The 22,311-nt window shown below is 40.2% G+C and overlaps 1 protein-coding gene across 1 annotated transcript; it reads right to left on the minus strand.

Annotated features, from left to right (window-relative positions):
* Positions 1-3,897: 3,897 nt before the first annotated feature.
* MLH1 (mutL homolog 1) lies at positions 3,898-21,965 on the minus strand. Its single transcript, XM_069007652.1, has 19 exons — positions 21,817-21,965; positions 20,457-20,547; positions 20,230-20,328; positions 19,072-19,145; positions 17,923-17,995; positions 17,554-17,645; positions 16,163-16,205; positions 15,438-15,526; positions 13,272-13,384; positions 12,650-12,743; positions 11,979-12,132; positions 10,896-11,254; positions 9,983-10,131; positions 7,926-8,034; positions 7,027-7,090; positions 6,319-6,483; positions 5,315-5,407; positions 4,843-4,956; positions 3,898-4,312 (listed from the first exon to the last, which is right to left on the minus strand). The coding sequence occupies exons 1-19, from the start codon at positions 21,921-21,923 to the stop codon at positions 4,145-4,147; spliced, it is 2,250 nt and encodes a 749-aa protein (XP_068863753.1). The 5' UTR covers positions 21,924-21,965; the 3' UTR covers positions 3,898-4,144.
* Positions 21,966-22,311: the final 346 nt, after the last annotated feature.

Raw genomic sequence — 22,311 nt, forward strand, 5'->3', positions numbered from 1 at the left:
TCTTCATTCATCCTGGCTTGTGTGATCTGTTGCAGAAAGAAAATCTCTGCAGGAAGTTGTTGGAGTTTAGAAACTGGCAACAGAGTCTGTGGCTGACTTGCTGGTGGAGCTGCTGACAGAAGAATTTGCTCATTAGAAAGTAAAGGGAAGGGTTCCCATGTACTGTAATACCTCATGAAGATGTACCTTGTTGACATATGTATATTAGGTTGCCTCCCAGGTGGTATGAAAGTATTTGTCCATGATGTATTTTATTATTCAGTGATTCCTGAAGTTGATCTTCTAATGACTAGGTAATTACTGGAAAGTGTTGTCTTGTGTACCTAATCAAGAGACTGGTAATATAATGAAGTAAAACTTCTCTGTGGTGGAAGTATATTTAATAATTGTTGGGTCTCACTAGATAAAACTATTTTATGTTCTTGCAATTTGTCATTAGTTTATGTTACTTTTTTTTAACTCCATGCATTTTCTTTTTTTTAATGGATATGTTCACTTTCTAAAATAAAAACATTAAAACATGAGTAATGTATTATGATATTTCATTGCTCTGTTATCAGAAAATCTGATAAACCATTCCTGTATATGTGGGGTAATAAGGATTCCAGTTTGCAAAGATTTTGTGCAAAATGTGTTATAGTGCTGTTTGCCTGTAGGGAGGCCATGTTAGTGGTAGTGGCACATCACTTCTTTGTTGCATTGGCTTCAGTATGCTCTTCCTAAAGTTCTCTTCTGTGATTGCTGAATGAAAATATAAGCCAGGGCCAAGTTTATCCCTTACATTGCTTCAGAATAGCCAATATCTGTTTCAGAGGATGCAGGTAAGACTAAACCATTAGAAGAAAAAACAAATTCCAACCCTGTCATTTAACAATGTTGGAATGTTGCTAACCAAAGGTCTGAAGCATCTCTCTTACGAGACAAGACAGCAGGAGCTTGGGCCTGTCTGGAGGAGGGGATCTCATTAATGCAGATAAATATCTCTAAGGCAGGTGCCAAGAGGATGGTGCCAGACTATTTTTGGTGGTGCCCAGCAACAGGAGGAGGAACAATGACTGTAAACTAAAACACCGAAGTTTCACCTCAAGACGAGGAGGAACTTCTTCACATTGAGGGTGGCAAAGCACCAAACAGGCTGCCCAGGGAGGTCATGGAGTCTCCCTCTCTGGAGACATTCCAAACCCACCTGGATGCATGCCTGGGTAACCTGCTCTAGGTGACCCTGCTTTGGCAGGAGGGTTGGAGAGGATGATCTCGAGGTCCCATCCAGCCCTAATGATTCTGTGAATAAACTCAATGAGAAAAATGCATCTGGGATAGGAGGCCAGAGGTTCCATTAAAGCTATGAACTTCATCTAGGTGCACAACCCATGACTTTACTTGAACACCTTCCTCAATCTGCCATATGAAATTCCTCTGTGTATCTAAGAAATTCAACATATTCTCAGTGCCTGTTTCCTCCTGCAGTTCAGTACTTGGAAAAAATTTAATGGAATTAATACAAAAACTGCAAAGCAGAACAAGCCATATGCACTGGTGACAGAAAGCCCTTGGGGTGGGGGTTATTTTGTTACACCAAACATGAATAGTTATATTTGGCAAATGTCAGGTAAAGATTTTGCAAGCCTCTCCTAAACAAGCATCTTTCTTCCTGTGGTGCATGGTTTGGGGACTCTGCATAGTGAGTTAACTGAGATGCCATATTCTCATACATGGGTAGTTTGCCAAGGATGTTACTCCCTTTGGTGCATCCACAAACAGTTCCAGTTGCTGCCATGAGAGGCTGCATCTCCTGTAAATCTAAAATGCATCAGTTACAGTATGGAAAGGAGTTAAAACACTCAATCTGGATTAATTTTGTTCACTCCTCTCAAACCTACTTGTAAAACCTGCAAAAACTATTGTTCAATCCTGCCCTCCCCAGGGATGTTGTTTCTCCTTGGGTAGCCCCAAATATATCTCCAGAAGAACTTTTCACCAGCCTTTACTAGAAAAAGCTGTTTGCTTAATACAGGTGAGGTGATTGTTCATGTGAAGGCCCGTGGTAATGGACTGAATTGCTTGGCATGACTGTGACAGCAGTGTGCCTATGTGCTCTTAATGTGTTGGGTTTGCTTTTCATTGGGCTTGAAAATGAGATTTAAGAAGTTTTGTTTCAAGAAGCAGATTTGAATCAAGGATTTAAAAGGAAAGATAACCCAAGCAAGATGTTAACCAAAGTACCATCATCTGCCTGTCATATATCTGTGACAGGAATGTTTTGATTGATGGTTTATTGCAATCTTAACTTCAAAATGTATTTTGCAGGAAAGATTTCCTGCATTTTTTACCCAAAGGAAGTCAGTTAAGCTGTATCAGGTTGCTTAATGCTCTGAAATATACACAGATTAGAAGAAAAAAAAACCTATTTGAGCTATCAGTATTTTTCATTTTGTGACAGAAATTTGGCACTATGTCATCAGGTTTCCATTAAATCCCAAAAGGGGAAAAAATACCAAAAGCAGAAGAAAATGAGCGTAACTCAAAATATACTTATGATTTTGGGGTTTGTTAGTTTTGTGGGGGTCCAGGAACCCGCACAACAGTTTGATGAGGAGCTGGCATTTGTTACATGGCATGAGAGTGCACACCAGACTGCTGCCACACTTAACATACAATGTAATTATGCCTGTGGTGATCTCTAGACATTTCTCACATGTACATGTCGGAGTCCAGGTTCTATTGGATGTTCCACAGAGGGAGCTTTTCATGTTCAATATCAAATTTACTTATTTGATATATTAGGTATTACATGTGAAGAGTGATACAGCAGTATGCCAAAATCACAAGACAAGCACACCTAGCAAGGGCAAGCAGAATGGAATCACAATACAAATATTATTTCCATTAGTAGTTCCTATATTCTCCACATTCTCCATGCCCCCTCATTGCCAGAAGTAGTATGTGGGCTGAGGCCAGCTGAAGCCAGATTCTGCTCACTTCAGATGTCATTTGCTGGGCTGCCTGGCTCAAGAAGACACGAATTCCCCAGTAGTTATCCCATCGCCAGAATTGTCGTCCAAGAGGGGGAGCAGAAGGAAGGAGACGCTTTCTGGAACAGTGTGGTTTTCTACTATTGAGAACTCCCACTCTTTTGAAGCTGGCACATCATTGGTGAGAAATTATCAGCATCTGCACTTGGCATCCTTGAAATAGTTGAAGTTACACAGCCCCTGTGTTATACTTTACTTGAGGTCAGCAGATGCCCATCTGAGAGGACCTGTCTTTTTGGACTCACATCAAACTGCTGCCCTTCATGAGTATTTCTCAAAGTAAGGCAGGGTTTGGCACCTCAGCAATCCAAGAGCATTAATGCTTCTGCTTGTACCAGAGCTGCTTTCAAATGGAACAGAAATCTTTACAGTGTAAAAAATGAAGCTTGCTTTCCTTTTTGGACGCTAGATGCCTCTTGGACTTAGAAAAATGTTTTCTCTGTTGGGACAGCCTTGTAAGTAACAGATCTCCTAAGCCCTACTCATTAAATTGGAGACAATTAATATTATGTGTGCATGCTCATTTACTACCTGCCAGAGCATTCCCATTTCTATTCTCTGACTCCTTGATTAAAACGGAAGGGATTTGCCTTATTTCAGCAAGAGTCCTGAAATATTACAAACCTAACTCCTGCAGTTATGGATGATTTTAAGAGCTTTGCATGTACACTCACATTGCAGGTAGTGTCAGACAACAGTCATGCTTAAAAGAATGCAGGTAACCTAATTTGATTTCCAAAAGCAGTGAAGTTAAAGCACTCACATTTCAACTAAATTAAGCTCTATCTTCTTCCACAATCACTTAACCCAGTTAATTTTCTTCAGTAGAAGTGTATTCTGTCAGCAGATTGGTTAATAGGGAAACTCAGAGTGTAAGTGGAGATTTTATTGTAGGGATTTTGGCGGGTTTAGACAAAGCAAAAATTATGCTTTTTATACTTTGATCAACAGAAGGAAAATAGACCATTTTCTGCCATGTTAGTAGTTTAGTATGATACTAAATCCCCTCTTTTTTTCTTCCATCAAGATTCCAGCTTTATCTTCTACTAAGTAAAACTGAAGGTAACATAAATGGTGTCTATCTAAAAAAACAGTCTTTAATAACTATGTGCTCAACATCTTTCAAAAACTTTATACAGGTCAGGTAGGTTAGCAAGCTGCAAAATGTTGCCATCTTCTGCAAAGTGTTTAGGAGGTAAAAGATGAGTCCTAAAAGCTTTGTAAAGCACATGTTCCACAGTCCATTTCCATGTTGTTGAACCAGATTCAGAATCTTCATTCTGAAATACAGGAAGAAAAGTACAAACAATTAAACTGAGGTTCTGTTTAACTAGAGGACAGCACTCCTTAAAAACTTTACTATGTAAGACTACAGCAATTGTAAAATTCTGCTGGTATTAGAAAAGTTCATTCTATACAGTAAATTCTAAGCTCTGTGAAGTCACTTGCAGAATGGGTGAGCTTAACTGAATGATTAGGCAGATATTTAGACACAATCAGGCTGTATTTTAAATTTATATGCATCCTTGTTCTTCTGTAGAAATATAGCATAAAAAATACATTTCCAACTTGGAGGCCAAGGAGGCTTGTTATAATGTTAAGTACACTGCAATGCCCAAAGTTAAAAGGCTCCCTCAATACCTGTAATACTTCAGAAAATTTAAGCCACATTCTTTCAGAATCTTGCCACACTGCTACTTGACTCAGTTCACTGAAAGAGCTGGGATTATAAGTCTATATCTGAAAGAGCAGCAGTTTCCTGTATGTTGCTAGTTATCTGCTCACAGGACTAGTTACAGTATTCTTGTACCTGAGAGTTTGCCGGGTTGGCTTCCTCTATTATATACTGCTTTCTGATGGAGTAGAACATGGATAGTTCTTTACTTAGGCTTTCAAAACACTCCTTTTCTTCATCCCAGTTTACCTGTTACAAAAAAAAAAGGTCATCTTACAGAATCTGGGTAGCAGTAAGAGACTTGATAGAGATTCTTAACATGGAAAATTCATATTAATGTATTGGCCATTTTTGTCCTGGTAAGGTAAAATTATAGAATGAAAAAAGAGGGTAGGAATGCAGGCTTTTAAATCAAAATAGAGGCTCATTCAGTCAGTAGTTATAAATACAGAGGCAAAGCATAATTAATCAGCAACCACTGAAAAGCATCTGGAACACACAACAGTACACTTAAGCTGCACCAGAAACTGCAAAGGAAGGCTGGAATTGCTTAAATGTAAAGTAAAAAAAGTAATTGTGCATTATTAGAATAATTGAGAGAATATACCTCTGTGGCCAAGCGCAGGATAAACATAGGCAGTCCTTCCAGTGGTGGGACATAGTTGTCTATCAGAAGTGGTAACCCAGTAAGATTTCCTTCCTGCAAGGCAACACTGCTACTTCAGTAAAAAAAGGAAGTTCTTCCTCGCAGTAAAAGCACCAAAACTGTTACATATTGTAAGACTGTTTCTTACCAAACTCCGTGAGCCTTACAAGTTTTTAAAGCCTGATGCCAGGCAGACATTGCAGGAAGAGAGTTATTGGTGGTGTTTAATTTCACAAGGCATGGATTAAGCCACTCAGCTCAGGTAGTGGCTGAATTCAACCTTCTCCTCTAGCTCTAGGATACACAGGTACCACTCACTTCCCGGGCAAACATCCAAATGAAGTGCCTGGGCTTGATGAAGTTGTTCACTTTTGTATAAAGTAAGGGATGCCTTAAAGCCACACAAAAAAGACACATTAAGAGCCACAGTGGTGCTGCAGCCCTGTCTGACTTGAAAGCTGGTTAAGATTCACACCTTGTTGGTCAAGAGATATGCATTAGTTATGGAAGCAATGACTAAATTGTGGATTGCCCAGAGAGGCTGTGGAGTCTCTCTCACTGGACAAATTCAAGAACCACCTGGATGCAATCCTGTGCCGTGTGCTCCAGGATGACCCTGCCTGAGAAAGGAGGTTGGAACAGATGACCCGCTGTGGTCCCTGCCAACCTAACCCATTCTGTGACTTGGTAACTAATTAAACAGAAACTTTGTGTAGCACCCTTCTTAGAGGCAGCGTAAGTGCTGAGCATTTTTAACGAAAGGCTTATGCCACCTAAAATCTTACTGGAACTAATTCTTATTGATGGTAAGCACTGCAAGCAAACTACTGCAGTTATCTGTCACCAAAATGTAGAATTATGGAATCATTTAGGTTGGAAAAGACCTTTAAGATTGAATCCAGCCATAAACCTAACACTGCCAAGTCCACCATTCATTTACTGTCAGAAGTAATAGCTGCAGTCACCTCATCAATTTCAAGAGAAAAATAATCTTTCAACATTTCAGTCTTCTTTTTCAAAAACTCCACAATGTACTCAGCAAGCCCTTCTTTTGGGCCATCTTCTTCTGTCCAGCCACTTTCAGGATCCTCTAAAGCAAGCATTGAAAGCTCATATAAAGGAGCTGGCTCCTACAAATGAAGAAGGCAAAACTTTGGTTAATGATCAGCACACCCTATTGGAAATCTATAGCTTCTTCCTTCACATACTAACTAATTGTAATACACTACATCTGGCCTGCAGAACTAACAGTTCTGTTTATCACAACCAGGCTAAAAAGGTATGAATTTCTTTCTTCTTTCTCTACAGTCCACAATCCTGCCAAGAACTGTGATATTTTACAGGACAAACACTGGCAATCAGCACTGTATTTCTGTAAATTGTATATTCAAATTAATTATTTGTCCCAATGTAATGAGCAACAGCAAAACTTGGTGAACAACTACAACTGACACTAATAACAAGCAGCCAGGATGACAATTTAACAGTAGCAGCTACAAAATTACTGAATTTTCTATATTCTTACTGAGAAACAAAACAATACCCTTGTAGTGGACAAAAGCCAACCTGACTGTGCAACCAAAAACCATGCATTTGTCTGAAAGGACAGACATTTTGTAAATACATTATTTTAAAATCTTTTTATATAGGATATAATGTAAAATTATACTTACAGACAACCTTAGGACTCCAAAGTTTGCAAAGTCATAAATAAGTATCTGGTAGAAGAGCTCTTGGCTAAATTGAAGCATAAAAATTAGTTATATGGACAGGATATCATATCTCCAAGTTACCATAATTAAGAAGGGAAAGTATCATCCTGGAAACATCAGATGTACATATCCAGTCCTATTAATAAAGATCTTACTTTAACTAAAGAGTTTAAGGGTTCACCTGCACTATCTAGATATTTACAAGTCTATTTTTCTTGGTTTCTGACCTCATCAGCCACACTGGTGCAGAAAGGTTACATACTCAAGTATCCAATCCCTATCGATTTATTCCCTGATAGTTTATATTTCCACTTCTTTACTCCTTTACTGCACTGTAAGAAATGCAAAGGAACTGTGAAATTAATAGACATATCTACCTCAAGTCTATTCTCTGATTTGTTACAAAAAATTATGTAGCTGGCCCTGTAAGGCTGCAGAGGCAAAATTACACATTTTGTGTTACAATCATGTCCTGCAGATACTCTTAACCCAACTGGATACAATGTTTTACAGGACTTTTCTGAAGCCTCTGCTTTATACAGTGTGCTGTAGATGATCCTGCAGCAAATTATGATGATGATCATAGATCATCATGAAGCAAGAAAAATTCTTTCCCTTCCCACTCTCTGTGAGTACAGAATACAGTAGTTGGCATTTTAGTTACACTGATTCCCTGCAACTTTTCCCAAGTGTGCCAGACTTGTTTCCACTGTTTTGAACTGTGCTTAATCTTTAGCCTCGTGACTTTTCAGATAGGCAACGAGAATGATGTTGTTTTCTCTGTCATTTCCTTCCTTCTTCTAATTAGCTTCGCAACTGGTACTTATTTCAGCTGCCAACAGGTCTTACAACTCTTTTACCTGAGTTTTGTTGTATTGAGAAGGTACAGCTTTGTCTGATACTGGGCCAGAGCCCACTGAGGACTAACACAACCAACAAACGAGTGATCACGTAGCATCTCCTGAAGTTCTGAAACAATAGAGAGGTGGGGAAGAAACAAAAGGATGTCATTTCATAGTTGCAGCCTGTCCTGGGGTGATGTTATGAAGCCACTTTATTCCTTAACCATCCGCTCAATGCCCAAGGACGCTGTGCCTTTAAGCTGGACCCGGGGCACTTAAATGGCTCAGCCCAAGGGCTGAGGGAGTGCACCGGGAGCGCCGTGCTGCTCTTTGGGTTTCTTTTGTGTTCTGGATATCTTGGAAAAGGTTCTATTGGGTTTTTTTCTTGTTCTTTTTCCCTTCCCTCTCCCTTGCCTCACTGCCTCCCTTCCCTCCTCGCTGGTCCGGGGAGCCTGCGGGGGTGGCCCCGGCTGGTCCGAGCCTGTGTGTCTGTTCCCTCTCCGGGAATTTGTTGTATTTTGAGGTTTTATTTTTATCCTGTTCTACCCTGTTTTGTTTGGGTGTTAATAAACTGTTTCTTTTTTCCGCTTTCACTTGCTGTGACCCACTTGTCTTATTCGTGGAGGAAAAGGGAAGGCCCTTTTCCCTTCGGAGCAGACACTCACTCTGGAGTGTTTCCTCCTGAAGTTTTGTCTCCAAAACCGAGACACAACCCTGCCCTCATTTATTTAGTTGAGTGGTTTGTTTCTTCTTAGCATGAAACTCTCAGATTACTGTTCAGTCCTACTACACCCCTGCTTCCTTCTTATATCCCTGTATGACCTGTTATTCACAAGTTTTGAAATATTAATAACTTCTGTGCATACTCATACTATTAAAGCATAAGGAAGAATAGTTATTTAACATTTAAACTACAAATGCAAATTAGAAAAAAAATAAAATTAAAGTCCCTGTGTTTGAATACCTTCCACAATTAATTTCCAGCCACAGGAGATTGGTGAGGAGCACATATGTACTTCAAAAGCTGCAGGTGTAAACCAGCTTTGCAGCACAATCTCAATACTGTCAAACTAAATTCTAAAAGTGTGATACAATAGGTCCGTAATTTTTTTTCATAATTTCTTTATTTTTCTCTCACAAAGTTTTTTTAAATATATATATATGAATGAGAAGGCTGGGAAGGGTATGAGATGTCAGATTTCATAAAAGAGTCCATTTTAGGCATTCCACAAAAAAATTCACTAGTTGCCATCCTTGGGAGCAGCTTTGTTACAGATATTTGGCACTGCAGTCACAACATGTACAAAGCACTACGCTACCCTAATTCCACTCTTATGTTTTCCAAAAGAGGGTAACAGTCTGAGAAAAGATTTCCCTCTTCCCAAAGTCTCTTTTCGGTATTTCTTACAGATGTGAAGATGAGACACAACCATAGGTAGCTTCAAAAGTTCTATCACACATTTTGAAACATTTTTGGGTATTTTATGGTTCAGGGACAACTCTTTGATTTCAGTATTTAAACAGTGACAGTCACATATGGAATTACTGGCTCAGAATTACCAGTCTTCTGCAAAACATTTACTGCAGCACAAGTAAAGTAAAAGTTCATGCTTTCTAAAGTTTAAGATTTTTAGCAGTTTATGAAAAGTTATTTATTACAGATGTCTGTGTGGAGTGTCCCCAGCTCTTAAAAGCAGAAAAATCAAAACAAATCCAACAAAGCCTCCAGGATGTGATATTCCTAGCATTTAGACATATGAATAATAAGGGTATGAGTCAGTGTAAGTTGCCTTCAGAGGCAACTGAGCTAAGAGGGAAACACCCTAGAAAGAATCGCAAACCTTTTACCTTTGTCTAAAACAACTCTTAACAAAAGAGACAATATTTTACAAGTCTCACCATTTCATATAAGTGGGACAGATACAAATAAAAATGAAAAGCAAAAGCTTTTGTTAAAAACTTGCTTAGCAACACAGTAAGCTCACTGGGCCTCCTTTTAAACACCTTTTTCCAGTTCAAACAGTCATATTTAGTTGGTTGAATAACAGTAATTTTGAGAAACAAGCCTTGCTTACTTGCATGTGCCTGGTTCTCAATTTCTTCCTGGAGAGTCAACACACTAGTCAAGTTGATAATTCTTCTTCTAGGGGTGCAAGCAGCAGTCATGTCCTTTCTGGTGTGATCTTTCTCCAATTCTATGTCCATGTCTTCCCGTGGTCTCTTCCTGCAAGACCAAAACAAAAGGAATTATGTTCAATTCTCCTATCACTTAGGCCAAACACAGCAACAGATGGGATGCTCAATTCACATGCTGTATGTCAACACAGGAAATGCAGACAGTTTCCCAGAAAGTTTTATTTTGCTTCTGAGGAATAATTTGTTAGGAAAGGGTAGTTCAGAATTTTAAGAGAATTTGTGACTCTAATATTAGGCAATTGTTGCTTAAGCACCAAGCAAACTGGGCTCTAAAGGACATATCTAAATATGTTGGTATTTCTAATGATTTTTTTTTCCATGCCCATTTTTCTGTAATACTGGGGAGAGGGAATCAGATTCCCTCAGAAGACTTTGGCCTCTCCTAACAGCTCTTCCAGGAGCTCTAACAATAATAATAGCACTTTTACCTTTGCTAGGGTAATGCCTGTCAAATTCAGTGATGTAGTTTCTATCCCTCCACAAAAGGGAAGCTTCCAGAAAGAGACAGACCAGTATGATCTCCCTAAACTAATGCCATTATGTATATTGCTTCCTGCCTTTCAGTATGCATGGAAATCCTATTCCAGTCACAAAATTTACCACAAATTACATAATTCACAGTTCACAGATTAATTTTAATTTCTCAATAAAATGTCATGAAAAGTTATTCTAGAGAATTTTTCCCCTCTGGAAAAACAGAAGTCCAAAGAGATCAGAAAAATCTATAGTTTCAGGGCTATGCCATGAAATAAATAGGTAGCCTTGCACCACCTGAGGAAAGGTGAGACTCACCGAGAGGGGACAGTCTCAGGAGACAGGTGTCGACTCTCGCTTGGCCCCCCAGGCTTCACTGCATCCTCCTGAACATCAGCCATTTCAACCAGGTCCCTGACTTCTTCCATTTCAGCATCCTGGGGTCTGCCTGCACCCTCTGGAGGTTCTGCATTAACCTCTGCTGTCACTTCAGTGGGGCCTGAACCTAGGGGGTTGTTCACTGGCTGAAGAAAAGCATCCAGTTTCTGCTCTCGGGAATCAGTGCGGACCATCTGGTGCGCGTAAACTTTATCGCTGGCTCCCTTCGTAACCACAGAAGGGCTCCCTGCTGATTTTACAACCTCACTGGAAGAGCAGTCAGCCCCCGGAAGCAACGTCTTCATTCAGATATGGGGAAACAAAGAGAAGAGATTGAATAACAGCCAGAAATATTGATTGAATAAAGCCCAGAAAGATCAATCACACTTCTTACTGCTCAGGAGCAAATTTGAAACCCCACCAACACACTGTCAACTGCTTAAAAGGCCACCATCTTTCCGCTTGCTATCCACATAAAGGGAATGTCATCATCTTGGCAGCTAAAATCATTAGTTACCATTCCTTTGTCCCAAAGGAAAAAAATCTTTAAGGTAAAAAAATCACAAGGAAATTAGTTGGTATAAAAATTACAGTAGTTCTTATGCTATGCTTTACATAAAGAGAGTAGAATATCTTCCTGACTTTTTTTCTGGTCAGATTAAATCCAAAGTGTTATCAAATACACAGAACAGTTTCCTCAATCACATCATCTTCACATAAACCAGGGCAGAATAAGAAAACAATTTACCACATGTGAAGGCTAACATACTTATAAAATCAAGACAACCAAACAGGTACTTGACAGAAATATACTTAAAATGTTTCCATACTTTTTTTTTCTCTCTTTTGCCACACTGGTATATTAAAGTGACTTCATCCCTGAAACATAGAGCAAATATCTTAAGGTATCAGTACAACACTTTTAAGTGCCATATCTGCAAAGATTGTACTATTGAACAGAGTAAAAGTATCCCTGATCATTACAATAATGCAGAACTCCCATCACTCCATACACGTTCTCACCTGAGTGAAGTACATCCTTGAAGAATTAGAGCCCAGTAACTTGCTCTCTACATGTTGTTGCACACGTTCCAGAATACTGTCTTCATGAAGAAAATGGACCTCGTGTTTTGTAGGATGCACATTCACATCTACATTCTGGGGAGCTATTTCCAGGCTGGAAAACATTTTAAAAGAAGTTAACCTAAAATACCCCATGGATGTCAGAGAAAGAAAAAATTGGTTCAAATTTGACAAAATTTGTCCACACAAATTCCATACAAAGAAGTCAAGAAGATCCTGAAACCTGCTAAAATTGTATTACAGTCAGACTTGTTTAGTGTATTAAAAAATAATCCAAAATCACTCAGCAAAACAAGCTTACATAGGTAAGCTTAAACCAACATCGCCATTGTACAACTACAAAAACCCATTTTTACAAATATCTTTTACTTGCAGTGTCTCATGAATTAACAGGAAAGGACTTCAGCTGAAATTACAGATACTCACTACTTCTAAAAACAAGGTCTGTCTTCTTAAGATTTCCTTAATGTCACTTAATAATCTCCTGTCTCGCAATTAATTACCTCAGTGCAATGCTTAACACTATTACGAGGAACAGAAATGTCCTTCTAAACTACTCACCCTAGTTATATCCTACAACATTGAAAGGCTACATCTTCCTATTACTTTACCTTAAGTATAGGAATGGGTGCGTGCTTTTTGGCAAATAAGCAGCGTACACAGTTTCTATGGCTTTGCGCATAGCGGCTGACTCTACCAACCGATCTGAAACACAGAACACAGCGCTGTTTCCAAAGAGCCCAGCTAAAACACACTGCACAGTGCCCAGCTGCTCCTTCAGACATCTTCATGCTTCACGTCTTCAAAAGGTATCTGTTAAGCACATTTTCCCCCAAGACCTATTTATGCTTCATATAAAACCAGGAATAGACAATATTTTCTTAGCATGTTTTATACTCAGAAGTATTTTTTTCCACAAATGCTGAAATAACCAGACTACCTTTTCATTATTTCATATAGTCAATGTTTGTGGCAACCCATGCCAGTGTTGGTACAGAATGGAGAGATCACTCTTTAGGCCCAGTTTTAGCTGTTTTCCACTAAATACAGTGCCAAGTGTGATGCACATTACAAATCAAAAAACACTTTAAGATTTACAATTAACTGTAATATTTATTCTTAAAAATGTTTTTAAGAATGCTCAGGTACTTTGTAGGTCTTCAGAAAGTTTTGTTCTTCTGATTATGTAAGCAACACATGACTGTACATAATGCTGCCTTTTTTTAAACTTACGGTTTATGAAGAGTAAAAATATGCATTTCTTCACTGAGTAGTTTGCATTCGTGATGTAACCTTTCATTTTAAAGGCCAGATTTGCATCTTCACAGCCCACTTCTATCAGTTCCCTATTAAGTTTGACAGAAACACAATAAAAAATTAATTCTGCAAATTTTGAAGAGTACATGATATTCCGTTTCGCCAGCTGGCAGGGTCAGCACAAAAGATACAGACACCAGCTTTAAGGGATGAGTGTAATTAACTGTAGTTCAAACAGCAAAGAATTACAAAGGGATAACCTAAGTAATGCACCTACTCATTACTACAGAAGATTGCCTACAGTGATTAAGAAGATACAACACCAGTTACCCTAACACTTTACCATCACCCAGACCCGCACATCAGCTGGGGAGCCGTGGTCACAGTGAAGGACAGCAGAACCACTCCTGGTAACTGGGAAATCCTACACAGTGAGCTCACTTGTAGGTGAAGACTCCACCTTCACTGTGAGAGGGTCCAGCTTTTATACTGTTGACTAAAAAAGCCCACATAACCCTAATGCAGAAACATCTGGTTTCATTCTCTTCTTGGGTTCCACCCAAAACCTGGCCAGGGCTCAAGGAGGAACCAAGGGAGTTGGCTTTGACTATACACCCCCAGACAAGGTCAGATGTCTGATTTCACCACCTTGTCCATCCTCTAAATTTGGAAAGATATTCTTATTACACTATATATTTTGCTAATGATCATGCATATTTTGCTAATGAGCAGATACAAATATCATATAACATATGGTTGGAAGGTTCATCTAAAGGTCAACTTTGGCTCAGGGCCTATTGCTCAATCTCACTACTTCATATATGATCTATCTTCTATCCCAGTTAATGAAAACATTAGAATTATTTCAGAGCTCAAACACTGATTGCTGGGCCACAGTAATTATTTAACCTGAACTGTTATCATTTCCTCTTCTCAACTAAGTGTAAACTGGTAATGTTGTATGGTTGGAGTCTGTGAAATTACCCCCATTATCTTTTTAATACTGCAACATATTACAGTATCCACAGAATTATAATCTATTGATAATTCTAACATGCATTTCATTGTTTAAGTCATTGACAGTGATTGACAACACTTCAAAATTGTCTACAGCCAGGGAAGAACAAGTACATTATTTCTTGGACTACTTTGTCCACTTTTGTCAGTCTAATATGTCTTGGGGGTCTGTTGAGTAGTCATTAAAATGTAAAAACTTCTTCTTTCCAGTTCAACTTAAATATATACCAAGTGCCATTTTTATTTGTGTTCAGTTTTTAACACCACCTTGAACTGGGTAAATTAAAATTTTTGTTTGAAAATAAATTATCACAACATTTACTGTGAAGTGGGCAATTTATCCTGAACTGTACAAAGGAAAAACTCTTACCAAAGGAGCATCCATAGTAGGACAAAATGAATGCTTAACAAGGAAGTACATAAAGCTGCAAACCTTATTACTGAGGAGCCTCTCTATTTTGCTATGCTTCCTAAAGGTGTTTTCATTAATTAGAAATTACATTCATTAAATGTGAAGTTTGACTTCAGTCAGTAACAGAACAGAATCAAAATGACACCCAGCTATTCATGGGATAAATTCATACAATGAATTCTTCACAGCTGAAAGTCTCATAAAGAAGATTTTTCCTACAATGGCAGAAACATCTTCAAAATACGATCTTTTAGTTTTTTAACTTTTCTATCTGATTTACACAGCCTCAGCTAATGTAGCTTTTGTCAAAACAAGAAACCATAAGATTTCAGAAAAAACAATATGAGTAGCTTCAAAATTTATGAGATAGCAGACAGTAAGAGGTAAGATTTTCATGGTATAGGAGGAGAATATGAACTTGTAGAGAACACAGGTTAAGCTTGCTGTTTTTACGTGAGCACTCAGAAAGTTACAAGCAGATGGTTCCTTTTCAGTGCATTAAAGGAACAACTTTGTAACTTTCCTCTTCCCTTTGGTGCACAAAAAAAGTCACACATTCTGAAAAGAAGTATGAGCTCTCTAATTGCTGCACGCCCTCTTCTCTGAAATTAACCTTGAAGGAAGCAAGAAAAATTACCACAGCCCATGCTATTTAAAGAGAAAAGGGAGGGTGATTCACTGGAATATCAAAAGGAAATTTGACATCAACATACCTGCTAACAGCATTTCCAAAGATGGCCCTAATGTTGTCCACTGTTGAGGCGTTGGATAAGGTTCTAACATCTGACACGGTGTCACCTTGCTAAAGAGAGCAGAAATGAGTGTCAATCAATTCACCTTTCGGGACAAAGTTTTAGAAATACTTTAAACTACACAATAACACTTCTAAAACAAAGGCAGGAAACAACATAACATCATTATATTGTTTTGTATTCTTATTTACTTACTTATGTTCAAAAAGCAATGGATGGTAAATGGCTCATATTTACAAGATCAGCTGGAGCACATCAGACCCACTGAGGCTAGTAACTCCACCGTGGAAAGTGAGGAACACACTCAGTTCAGTAAATAATTATCAAGAATGGCACAGAATGAGGGTAATCTACCCAGCCTCTTTCATGTAGTACTTAGTAACCAGCCTCTCCAGAGAAGCTGAAACAGCTCATAAAGCTAAACCAAATACAGCACTGACCACACAGAAACATACAAACTCCTGACAAATCTATTTTTGTCTTGCTTACTTCTCACTGATGTGCTTTCTAGGCAAACTGCACCAACATACCCTTCAACAGTGCAGTCCAAGGGAAAGCTCTGTGTGCTGTTCCTGTTGCAAAAGATGCAGTGCGAATTTTCTGGCATTTTCAGATACACACATTATGTATATATACACAGGCACATACAGACACACAGTGAAGTTACAAAGACTTTATCTACACACCTTTTTAACTGAAAAGCTGATGCCTGAGTTATGGATAGCATACCTGAAAAACACATAAATGTAAGTCTGCAGTATGTGGAAGAAAAGTTAATTGTTTCCCCTGATTGCTGAAAAGCAGCTAGTAATAGGGGCAAGCAATTTCACTTCCTGTTAGACAGTAATGCAATTTGAGCCAACCTGAGCTTTTGTAGACTGCATAGCTAAAAAAAAAGTGTGTCCTATTTATAACTCAACTGTAACCATAAGAAATTCAAGGATCAGCTTAGCTTATTTCTCAAAAAAAAAAGGATCAGCTCCTACAGACCTGTTTTTTCAGTTTCACTGCACAGGTTTAACTAAATAAAAACACCAAAACATCCTAAGTACAACAGAAGCAAGTCTCAACTATTCTGGAGAAGCATCTGAATAATGGCTGGCCCACCCTTATAACTTCCCCTACCCAGACAGTTCAGCTATCTGTGATCCCACAGCTGATACACTGATCTGATACCCTACAGCTCCAAAATCTTGGCTCAAACTTCCAGGGAAATTACTGCATAGTGAATAAAAAACACACCACAGAACCTTGCACGATGAGAAATGTAAAAATGCAGACAAAGATTAGACTGCTGTGACTGTGAACTCAAAAATTCAAGTGGAAAAAACCACCAAAATTAAGTAATAGAAAAATCCTAATGAAAAACAACAACCAACGAGCTGGAGGGCTGTAACTCAGCAAGACTTCAGATCATCCTGTTTGACAGAGCAGCAGGAGCTGACCTTCCACCTCCTGGCTGAAGTCTGCCTGACCCAGTAAAGACTCTTAAATAGTTCATTTGGGGAGTAGGCTAAACCCTGGTACACTTGCTACTCTTTGCTACCTTTCATGTCTTCTGAAAGTGTAAAGCAGTTCTTTTGCTTAAATTGTGCAGATCCTGCTTGCAAAGCCTCTGCACGTGGCAAAAGATGCAACCAAAGGGCCCAGGCAAGGAACATCGAGTAGCTAAAGTGACATTACTCCTTTTTGGAGATGTTAAGTCGCCATTCAACTTTTCTGTATTCAGCCAAATCTCAATGCTCCTGAGCAGATTTTACATTAATTCTATTCAGCCCAAGTACATTTAAAGTTCACTTGTTCCAGTCCATCACCATTTCTTTGCTGGAATTCTTAGAAATAATTAATAGTCACAGATAGAATACACTACTTCCTATGTGGATTTTTCACATCAAATTGGACAGACTGTTATCTGGCAGTGCACACTAAAAAATAGCTTAAAAAAACCTTAACAAACAAAATCACCACCACCACCAACAAAATGACACCAAACACACACTTGCCAGTCCCTCTGAAAAACCCTGGTACTCCCTATAGCAGTATATAGAATTGGGAGCCCCCTATTTCAGTTTTTTACCTGCTAACAACTTCTAGTATTTTTGCATATTCTTCATTTGGATTCTTTAAAGCCTTCCTCCTTGTATTTACATTGTAAAAGAGATCTTCAACCTACAGAGAAAAAGTTCACAATTAAAAACAATTTTTAAAATTCTCTCTTACTATAGAATTAATCTAAATCCATCCTGTTAATTTTTATTTTATATATGAATTTTCTGAGAATACTTTACGAAGAATCAACATTCAATTTATTCCTTACCTCCCTACATTCACCTAACAAACTGCAACTCCAGAGGTGATACTGTCATGTACCTTTCAATGTAATTGGTGCAAGCCTAACAAGCAAGGAACAGAAAAGGAGCAAGAGAAAACGGGCACTAAAACCTACCGTGATCTGAGTTCCTTGGTTTCCAGCACAGGGCTTCGGAGGGGCTTTGATTTTTCCATCACTGTAAGTAGCTCTAGGCAGAAAATAAAAAGTTGTCAGACATCTAGATTTACAGGAGGGCAGACATGGACAGATGACAACAAAGGAAGAAAACAAAAGAAATCCCATCATTGTCACACTCCTCCCAGCAAACAATTTGGGACCCTGAGAATTAGCTTTCTACACCTTTCCGCTAGAGTAAAACTGTCTTCGCTGATTTTAAGAGCCAGAGGGGCAGTGGGGGGGATGGGAATAATAGCAGAGGAAAGGAGGGAGATCATGGCATATGTGTTTTGAAATTGTATTACTGAGACTTTTCCTCTAAAGGTAGGATTACTGCATTTTTTCTTTAAGAGGTAGACACAGCCTAATAACAATTCTCTCACTAGACTTTACACTTCAATCATGCTAGTAAGAAATTCTTGACTTTAGTCTGTTTCCTTTTTGACACTAACAGGATTTTGAGCATAAGAGATTTCTGACCCACGTAGGTCTTTCAGCAAGTTACACAGATGCATAAATTCAAAGGACAGACTTTCTTTTGCTGTCTCACATACCCTGTGTATTTAGTGCAAGAAAGACAACAGCCACACAATCTTTTGAAAAACCAAGATTCAGAACATCTCTTTTTTACTACTTCCTTTTCTTAAAAGTAGTTAAGAAATTAATGGAAAAGCTTGCTTATAATTTAGATTAAGTTTTCAAAAGAACATTCAAAACTCTTTTTGGATAGGATAAAGCACCACAGGATAACAAACTAAGCTGTAAGGTCCTGTGCTGAGACATCCGAAATTTGCTAGACACAATGCCCGTAATATATATGTATAACCTTTTATGCTGAAATTGAGAAAAAGACAAATGTTTAGTCTACATTAACTACTGAAGTAGAAGTTCCTTCAAGATTTCTTGCCTCCCCACCCTACCTCCACCAATTTTAAAATACACTGTTTAGCTCAAGCTTCCATTTACAATTTGGAAAAATACATTTTCTCACATTCCAAGCCTTTTTGGTACCTACCCTTACCATACCCTCTTCCGTAATAGGAGCTCTGAAATAGATACATCTGTTACTGCATGCAGCAGAAGTCACCTGGATAATAGGTAGCATACCTGAATGCACACTTTGCATCAGCTGTTTTAGTTGTTACTGTAACATGGGCAACATGACTGATGCTGGCCAAAGCCTAGGAAAAGAGAAAGCATCTTTGTAAACCTTGCTCTGGAGAACACTGAGGCATGTCCACACTTTAAACACCATCACTAAATTTCAGTATACCACTTGCAAGTAATTAATAAAAGTCCTTACAAGGAAATTGCTGGTCAGTAAAGCTTAAAAAAATGTTAGTATCTATAATACTGAATTTAATCCAGGAGATCCTTCTGGCTCCCCTAATATTTCATTATTGCTGACAATGCAAGTGATTAACCACGTAGCATAACTAAAAGAAATTTGCAAAATTATTACAGTTGTGCCTTTTTCATGTTAACAAGAAAGCAGTTGGAAGGTTTTAGCTGTTACTTTCTCACTTCTGCCCAAGTCCTTCTCTTGGCTGTAAGTAATATTACAAAGTTAGGTCATAATGGTTTTCCTGGAAAACTCAATGGACATGTCCACGCAGATGAAACCAGCCTCAGGACTAGACTCCACTGACTGTGGAGATGATTATGTCGAAAGTGTGTGAAGAGAGGACTCAAGCAGTCTACTCTTTGGAGCATGTGAGGATCTCTGTATCTGAGCACAGGACACACACTTATATATCTTGCTCATCCAGAGGAGAAAGTTAAGCTCATCCTTGACTTTTCTTCCAGAGTTCAGATACAGCCTGTAAGAGTATAAAGAACCAGTATATCTGAGGGGTAAGAGATACTAACTTTGTCTAATAGCAAAAGAAAAGGAAGACCACTGTGCATTTTGAAGACTTAGTTTTAAATGTGGTATTTAGACAAATGTCTGACATCAAAGATTCACCTTCAACTCAAATCTTCCACTTTTATCTGTAGGTTCCTGAACCATCATTTGAGAAGACAGGCTTTGTTTCAATTAAAAAAAAAAATCTTAATCCAGAAAGCAAAAAGAATATATACCTCCCTATAGGAATCCACCTAATCTTGAAAGACACTGAAATGTATTTTGAATACAATATTCACATAGCAGACTCTCTCAGAAAACAGAAGCTTCTGTAAAAAGTACTGGGAATGAGACAGTATGTACAGCCCAGTACAGCAGAATAACAATGAACAGTTTCAAAACCTTGATGAAGACCTTACCTCGCCCCTAAAACCATATGTAGAAATACTAGCCAAGTCTTCAAATTTTTGCAGTTTACTCGTAGTAAATCTCTCACATACAATGTCCAGATCTTCTTTCTATGTGAAAAGGACAAGCAATAGTCACTCTCTGAGTTTTTTCAAGATCAGAAACATTAATAAATTGAAATAATTTTTAAAAGGTAGTATTAAACAACAGCATACACCTGTCAACTCTGTTTACTTACTCTGATACCACAGCCATTATCTTGGACCTGGATGAACTTCAGACCACCTTCTTTAACTATTACCTGGATACTCGTAGATTTAGCATCCAAACTGCAGAAACCAAGAAACCAAGAAAGCAATTTCAATCCCAGAGTTCTGCTTAATATCTTTATCCATGACCTGGATGACAGGATCGAGTGTACCCTTAGTCAGTTTGCAGATAACACCAAGCTGGGCAGAAGCATTGATCTGCTGGAGGGTAGGAAGGCTCTGCAGAGGGATCTGGTCACGCTGGATTGATAGGTTGAGGCAAATGGTATGAAGGTCAACAAGATGAAGTGCCAGGTCCTGCCCTTGCGTGACAACAACCCCATGCAGTGCTACAGGCTGAGGGGAGAGTGGCTGGAAGGCTGCCACATGGAAAAGGATCCGGGGGTGCTGCTCTAACAGCTGGCTGAACATGAGCCAGTGTGTAACCAGGTGGCCAAAAAGGCCAAAGGCATCCTGGCCTGTATCAGCAAAAGTGTGACCAGCAGGACAAGGAGTGTTCCCCTGCACTCGGCACTGGTGAGGCCACAACTCAAATCCTGCGTTCAGCTTTGGGCCCCTCACTGCTAGAAAGATATTGGGGTGCTGGAGCATGTCCAGAGAAGGGCAGTGGAGCTGATGAAGGGTCTGGAGCACAAGTCTGATGAAGAGAGGCTGAGGAAGCTGGGGGTGTTTAACTTCGAGAAAAGGAGGCTCAGGGGTGACCTTATTGCTCTCACCTCCCCGAAAGGAGGTTGTACCAAGGTGGGGATTGGCCTCTTCTCCCAAGGAACAAGTGATGGGTCAAGAGAAAACGGCCTCAACTTGTGTAAGGAGAAGTGTCGATTGGATATTAGGATACATGTCTTCACAGAAAGGGTGGTCAAGCATAGAACAGGCAGCCAAGGAAGTGTTTGAGTCGCTGACCCTGGGGGTATTTAAAAGACCTGAAGATGTGGTGCTTAGGGACATGGCTTAGCCGTAGATTTGAAGTGGTGGGTTAATGGCTGGACTTGACGATCTTAAGGGTCTTTTCCAGCCTAAATGATTCTGTGAATGCTAACTTGGCTCCGAAACCAAACGATTCATAGGTTTCTCAAACAGGAACAAAACCAGCCGGAGCACAAACGCAGACAGGAACGCGGCTTTCCGAGCGGAGCTGCCCTCCCGCGCGTTCCGTACGAGCACACACGGGTACCGCCCCTCCTCGGCACCCGGGCTCCCGCTCCCCCCTCGCTGCCCGCCGGGACGCGGAGCCGGGACGCGGAGCCGGGACGCGGTGCCAGCCCCGGCAGAGCCCCCCCCGCCCCACGCAGCGCGGCCGGGCCGCGGGAGGGGCGCACCCCGCGTTACCAGTTCTCGATCATCTCCTTGATGGCGTTGGCCGGCCTCTGGATGACCTCGCCGGCGGCGATGCGGTTCACCACGGCCTCATCCAGCCGCCGGATGACGCCGGCCATGGGCGCCGCGCGGGGGCCGCGCTCGCGCCGCGGCCGGGCGGGAAGCGGGGCGGGGGCGGGGCTGGGAGCGCGCAGGCCGCGGCGGAGGGGCGCGCCCCCTGGCGGCGGGAGGCCGCGCCGCGAAGGCGCTGAGGGAGCGGAGGCCGGAGCCGCCGAGGCCGCGGCGCGCAGGAGCCCCGCGTGTGTCTGACCCGGGCGGCCGGGGGACAGCAGGCTGTCCCTGAGCCAGCAGGCTGTCCCTGAGCCATCAGTGCCCTTGCGGCCAGGAAACCCAGTGGTATCCTGGGGTACATTAGGAAGAGCATTGCCAGCAGGTCGAAGGAGGTGATCCTGCCCGTCTACTCAGGCCTGGTGAGGCCACATCCGGAGTGCTGTGTCCAGTTCTGGG

Source organism: Aphelocoma coerulescens, chromosome 2, assembly GCF_041296385.1.
Source record: "Aphelocoma coerulescens isolate FSJ_1873_10779 chromosome 2, UR_Acoe_1.0, whole genome shotgun sequence".
In the NCBI taxonomy this organism is placed as follows: domain Eukaryota; kingdom Metazoa; phylum Chordata; class Aves; order Passeriformes; family Corvidae; genus Aphelocoma; species Aphelocoma coerulescens.

What these genes read in the sequence shown, in the direction of transcription:
- MLH1 (XM_069007652.1), bottom strand. Translation starts at nt 21,923, where the DNA reads ATGGCCGGCGTCATCCGGCGGCTGGATGAGGCCGTGGTGAACCGCATC. An exon ending in ACCAAGGAACTCAGATCACG is followed by an intron (nt 17,646 to 17,922) that starts GTAGGTTTTAGT and finishes TTTTCTCTGTAG; the next exon opens with GTTGAAGATCTCTTTTACAA. An exon ending in CCAACCCGGCAAACTCTCAG is followed by an intron (nt 4,313 to 4,842) that starts GTACAAGAATAC and finishes CCTGTATTTCAG; the next exon opens with AATGAAGATTCTGAATCTGG.